We start from the raw sequence: 5,139 nt of genomic DNA on the forward strand, positions 1-5,139 counted from the left end.
GTCATGAATTCCTGATAACCCCTGTCTATTTTCCTAGTGAACTCTAAAAGAATGTTTCATCAAGTTTGTTGGCAAGAAAGGGTTCATATTTTTTGCAATATGTGCAAACCCACATTTGTGACCAAAAAGGAATTTTGTTCAGTAAAAAGCAATTATTCTTTACTGGTGGGATAAAGAGAAATCCCAGGCTCCCTTCGACCTTGTTGCTCATCACCACTTCTCAGCTTGATATTGAGGTAACAGGACATGGTCTTCTGGCCTGCTAATAGCAAAATTGGTGCTTTTTATTTTTATTTTTCAAAAAGCCATTGTAACATCTGGTCATCCACTGCTAACTTCTGCTGTAGGAGGCCCTTGGGTTTTGGTGGCACTCCTAACTTCTGCTGTAGGAGGCCCTTGGGTTTTGGTGGCACTCCTGGAAGCAACTGACTGCTTGAGAAAAGCAATAACACAGAACTAGTGATAACCATCACCCCATTTGAGTTGCAGATTGTGGAGTCCACTTAGGAGCTAAAGTCAACCTCTGCTCCAGCTTTTTAGGTCGTTTTGATGTTTGTAAATGACAGAAAAAAGTAAAACGCCACTATCTGAGCCGCTCAGGAAGACGCTGGCTAACAAGAGCAGCCTCCATGTCCGGGGACCTCTCTGTACCCTTTTGTTTATCTTTTCTCAATTTCTATTTGTATTGGCATCTAGTGTGGGAGGCTTTCCTTCTTCAATATGAGATGATATTTTCTCTCTTTATAGTTTTCTTCTCTGGGAATTCTTTGTCGTTGTTTGTTTGTTTGTTTTGTTATTTTAAATTCAATTGCCATAGGTAATTTAGAAAGTTCTCAGTGGCAGCTGGGAGTGTAGCTCAGTTGGTAGAGTGTTTGCCTAACATGTAGGAAGCCCTGTGTTCAGTCCACAGTATCACATTAAACTGGGTATTACATGCTGGTAATCTCAGCACTGGGACGGGAAAAGCAGGAGGGTCAGAAGTTCAAAGTCATCACTGGGGGAAAAAAGAAAGTTCCCAATGTGTTGGCGCATGCACAAAGCCACTATATTCCATACATGGGAAGCATCTTCCAACAGAATATAAATGTGACGGAAACAAACTTCACATTCCATCTCTTTACAGATAGACTCACACTTTATTTTTTGACAAATATAAGATAGAAAAATATCGTAATGCGAATATAGCAGTGGCTCTTTTTGTAACAGAGTTTGGGGTGTGCAGTGCAGACCAAGGTGGTCTGTTTCCGTCTGGCTGTTCTACAGTCAACACTAAATATATTCCAGTCACTGCATTTGCTCAAAAGAGTATTACATGGGAAAATGGGTTTTTAAAAGGTTATAGCATTCAATAATAAATATTATAAAGCAAGGAACCCAAACAGCCTTTAAGATATATAATTACAAAGAACAAACTTTAGACTTCATAATCAAAGCTAGGAACACATGTCTTCAAAATAGCTTCAACATCTCCTATCAATATATAATAGAATACCCATTTTTTAAAAAAAGAAGGAAGAAAAATACGAGTAAACACAATATTGCAGATGACCCGAAGAGTAAACAATTCAGTGTATATTTATAAACGTCATTTCAACAATATACTCTTTGCCTAACAGGCAATAAAAACTAGTTCTGTCATCAGAAATGTGCCCCTGAATGTGACCTTTGAACTTATTAAGTGATACCATCATTACTACAAGCCATCTTTGGCAGGGGTGGCTGAGGGACTCTTGGTACATGCAGATGTTTGGTTATGATTATAAAGACAAAAAAAAAAAATGAATGTCCAGGAGTCTGAAGCTGAAATCGCTTTTGATTTGGTTAAGCACCTACACAGGTCTCTTCCTTCTGTGGCACCTCAGGCAAAGTCCCACTACATAATTAATAAATAATAAATAGGTGCTAATTTGTCTCTGTCTGTCCCTTTCAGCTCTTGCGTCTCTAACCCCCACTCCTCAGAATAAAACTGGAGGCCCTTCTTTAGACGTTATTTCTGCCACATAAAACGGCTGTATGTAATATGTACATACATGCATGTCGTTTTCAAGGACTGGGTAGTGCCTCGTTTTCCATCAAATAATCCTTCTTCATGTACTTAGTTCCCCTAACTAGTCTCCACACTTCTAAGTAAGTGTCCTTTAAGGACCTCCTTCCCACCTCATCATTATGCCCTTCTGCTCTTGAACTCCTAGCCACCAGCGAGATCCCTCTGATGCTGCCCCTTGACTCTTGCCCACCTTGCTGTACGGAGTCACCTGCCCCCTCCGCACTCTCTGGCTCGCTATTTCCGCTCTTGGCGGGCAGCTCCTCCATAGCGAAAGGCAACTGGTCCCCACTTGACTGTCGCTCCTCTCCCTCTGCCTGCGATTCCAGATCTTCATAATTGCTTTGTCTTCTGGTCTCCAAGAATTTGGCCACACAGTAAATGATGGAGCCCAGGGTGTTCACCACAACGCCGGCAATGAACAGAGAGGTGGGCTCCACGTCGCTGAACGCCACCATGCCCACCGTGATAGTGGCGATGCTCTTCACCACGCCCACGAAGCTGGTGGTCACCGCAGAGTTGATGTAGGTACAGTGCAGTGTGGTGAAGTTCATGGCACAGCCGATCAGGATACAGGCCACGAATATGGAAACCATGGCCGGGTCCTTCCAGCCTGGAAAGGTCCAGGCGTGGATGGAGTCGGTGCTGGCGAAAGAGCAGATGACCAGCAGAGGGGTGGCGGAGACGGCGATGACATACTGTGCGGTGAGAGGCCCGTGTTCCGTGTCCGCGCTCGCTTTCTGGATCAGCACCAGGTAGGCTGCGTGCACCAATACAGCCAGCACGCCCGTTACGTACCCAATGGGGTCGCCCGTCAGGTCGCCAGCTCCTGAGCGCACCAAGACGGCAGAGCCAGCGCGGAAAAGAAAAAGAGAAGACACAGGGTTGGGTATCCACTCCAGGAAGCATGTCGACTTGGGGGAAAAAAAACCTTAGCATCCCACTTCTGCCCACGAATTTTCCGAGTGCCCAACAGAAACCCTCCTTGCATCCATCTCTGTGTCAAAATGCGACCGTCAAGCCGAGCTAATGTACCCGGTCTTCCTCTAGCCAGGGCGAAGACCAGGGAGAGATCAGATGCTCTCTGGGTAGGGTCCTTGGGGTCCCTGAAGCCTGCACGGAGGCCACCTGGGAGGGTGGTTCCCGCCCCGAGGGCACCGGAAGGGACAGGGAACCCCAGCTAGCGGCCTCGACCGAGCGCGGGCGCTGGCACGGCCCCGGAAAGAGTGTTTCCCCTCTGCCTGCAGCTGGATTCCCCGGGGTCTTCCCCGCCCCTCCTGCCCTTGAGCCCCGCGGCCGGTCCCTTCTGCCTAGGGCCCGGGTACGGAGCCCAGGCTGCTCAGGCTTCACTCCCGTCTCTCCAGCTCCCCAACCCCGCGTGATCCGAGGAAGTTCCCGGCCCCCTTCCTTCCGGCTCAGTGCAGGGCTGGACTCCAGTTCTCTGCGCTGGCGACTCTCCATCCCTCCTGAGGAAGGGGCTGAACAAGAAAGACCCGGGTAGGGGAGGAAAGGGGCGGGGGGCGGAAGCCGGGACACCTGGGGGGCAGGGCTGATGGAGGAGGCTTGAAGGCTGAGGGAGGCTGCGCTGGGTCTCAGAAGAAAAGTCCCTTTTGTGATCCCAAGGACCACTCAAAGCTCCCTGCCTCACTGCCTCAGTATCCCCATCTGGCAGTGAGGGCGTTGCACCGAGTGGTCCCAGCGGTCTCTATCGGGTGGGTTGGGTGGACCAGGGCTGGCGTGGGTCCCGCTCACCTGCCAGGGCGGCGCCGCAGGTGGTGATGAGCACGGCCGCCAGCACCCCGGGCGAGGGCGCACCGTTCTTGAGCACCAGCACACCGATGAGCATGGTGACTAGGGGCAGGCAGCGCTTGAAGACTACGTACATGGGCAGGCTGAGGCCGCGCAGCGACCAGAGAGTGAGGCTGGACTGCAGCGTGGAGAGCACGGCGACCCCCGCGAAGGAGCGAGCCAGGCTCAGGCCGAAGGGGGGCACGGCAATGAGCCCCAGGCGCCGCAGCAGCTCCAGGCTCAGCGCCGCGGTGGAGCTGGTCAGGCACTGCACCAGGGTCAGGAAGGAGAACTGGTAGCGGCTGATGAGGAACTTGAGCAGGATGTTGAGGGAGCCAGAGAAGACCCCGTGCGCGATCGCCACCGAGATGCCCAGCACGCGGCCCCGGCACAGCTGCCGCATCGCGCCGGCCCCGCCGTACTCCGCCGTGGCGGAGCTCGAGACTCGCGGGAGGTCGGCGAGGAGGCGCGGAGCGAGGGAAGCGGGGGCGCGGGCTGGGCGGCGGGACGAAGCGAAGGGCAGGGAGTGCGGGCTGGGCTGCGGAGGGCAGCTCCAGCCGGGCGTCCTCCCGGCTCAGCAGCTCCGCGTGCGACTGCCCCGCAGATGCCGGGAGGCGGGGGCGGGGGCCTCCGAAAAGTGGCAAGGGTGGGGGACGGGTGTGAGAGGAGTGGCGGGAATCCTAGAGACCGCGACTTGGAAGTAGGTGAGGATCCCTGATGAGCTGTGTCCCGTGCGGTTCCTGGGTCAGAAGGATGCTCTGCGGAGTGCGGACTGGACCTGCTGAGACGGCTGCCGCGGGGCGGGTGGAGCCTGCTTCCCTTGGGCATCCAGCACCCACGGGGGTCGGCTCTCCGGGCGCGGCACCTCCTCCCCTCCCACAGTGGCAGAGCAGCGGGGTGCGTGCTGGGGGATCCCCTGCACAGCTAAAGACAGTATTAGAAACAACGCTCCAGCATTGAGCACCGTTCATTGGTCGCAACAAGTGACGGCGCCCCCAGCCCGGTAGCCCGCGAGTTGCAGCGGATTTTCCACCCACGGTCTCTCTCAGCGCTGCACGGGAAATGAGACACGTCGGTGCTGGAGGGCGGCGGGCCCCCTGACATTAGATCCCAGCGCCTAAAAGAACCAGCTGCTGGGGAGTGCTTTGGAGCCCCGAAGTTGGCCTTTTCTGGTCTGTGAGCTTGGGTTCTGCGCCCCTCCCAGAAAAGGTCTTGAGATCCTGCGTGGCGCTGCAGGAGCTTTCCTTATGGAGGATGGCGTCTGGGCATCGGGTCGTGGAAATGGAGGGACACACTTAATTTAGGCA

The 5,139-nt window shown here is 53.6% G+C and overlaps 1 protein-coding gene across 1 annotated transcript; it reads right to left on the reverse strand.

Annotated features, from left to right (window-relative positions):
• Window positions 1-1,190: 1,190 nt before the first annotated feature.
• On the reverse strand, window positions 1,191-4,235 carry Slc35d3 (solute carrier family 35 member D3). The gene is made up of 2 exons (XM_021175235.3): window positions 3,797-4,235; window positions 1,191-2,873 (listed from the first exon to the last, which is right to left on the reverse strand). Exons 1-2 carry the CDS (start codon window positions 4,233-4,235, stop codon window positions 2,044-2,046), a joined length of 1,269 nt encoding a protein of 422 aa, XP_021030894.1. The 3' UTR covers window positions 1,191-2,043.
• Between the last annotated feature and the right edge of the window lie 904 nt (window positions 4,236-5,139).

Source organism: Mus caroli, unplaced genomic scaffold, assembly GCF_978045245.1.
Source record: "Mus caroli unplaced genomic scaffold, Mus_caroli_1 scaffold_9, whole genome shotgun sequence".
In the NCBI taxonomy this organism is placed as follows: domain Eukaryota; kingdom Metazoa; phylum Chordata; class Mammalia; order Rodentia; family Muridae; genus Mus; species Mus caroli.

Bases quoted from the DNA above. Each gene is read 5' to 3' on its own strand.
- Slc35d3 (XM_021175235.3), bottom strand. From the start codon at position 4,235: ATGCGGCAGCTGTGCCGGGGCCGCGTGCTGGGCATCTCGGTGGCGATC. The intron at 2,874-3,796 runs GTGAGCGGGACC...TGGTGCGCTCAG, and splicing joins CTGCGGCGCCGCCCTGGCAG to GAGCTGGCGACCTGACGGGC.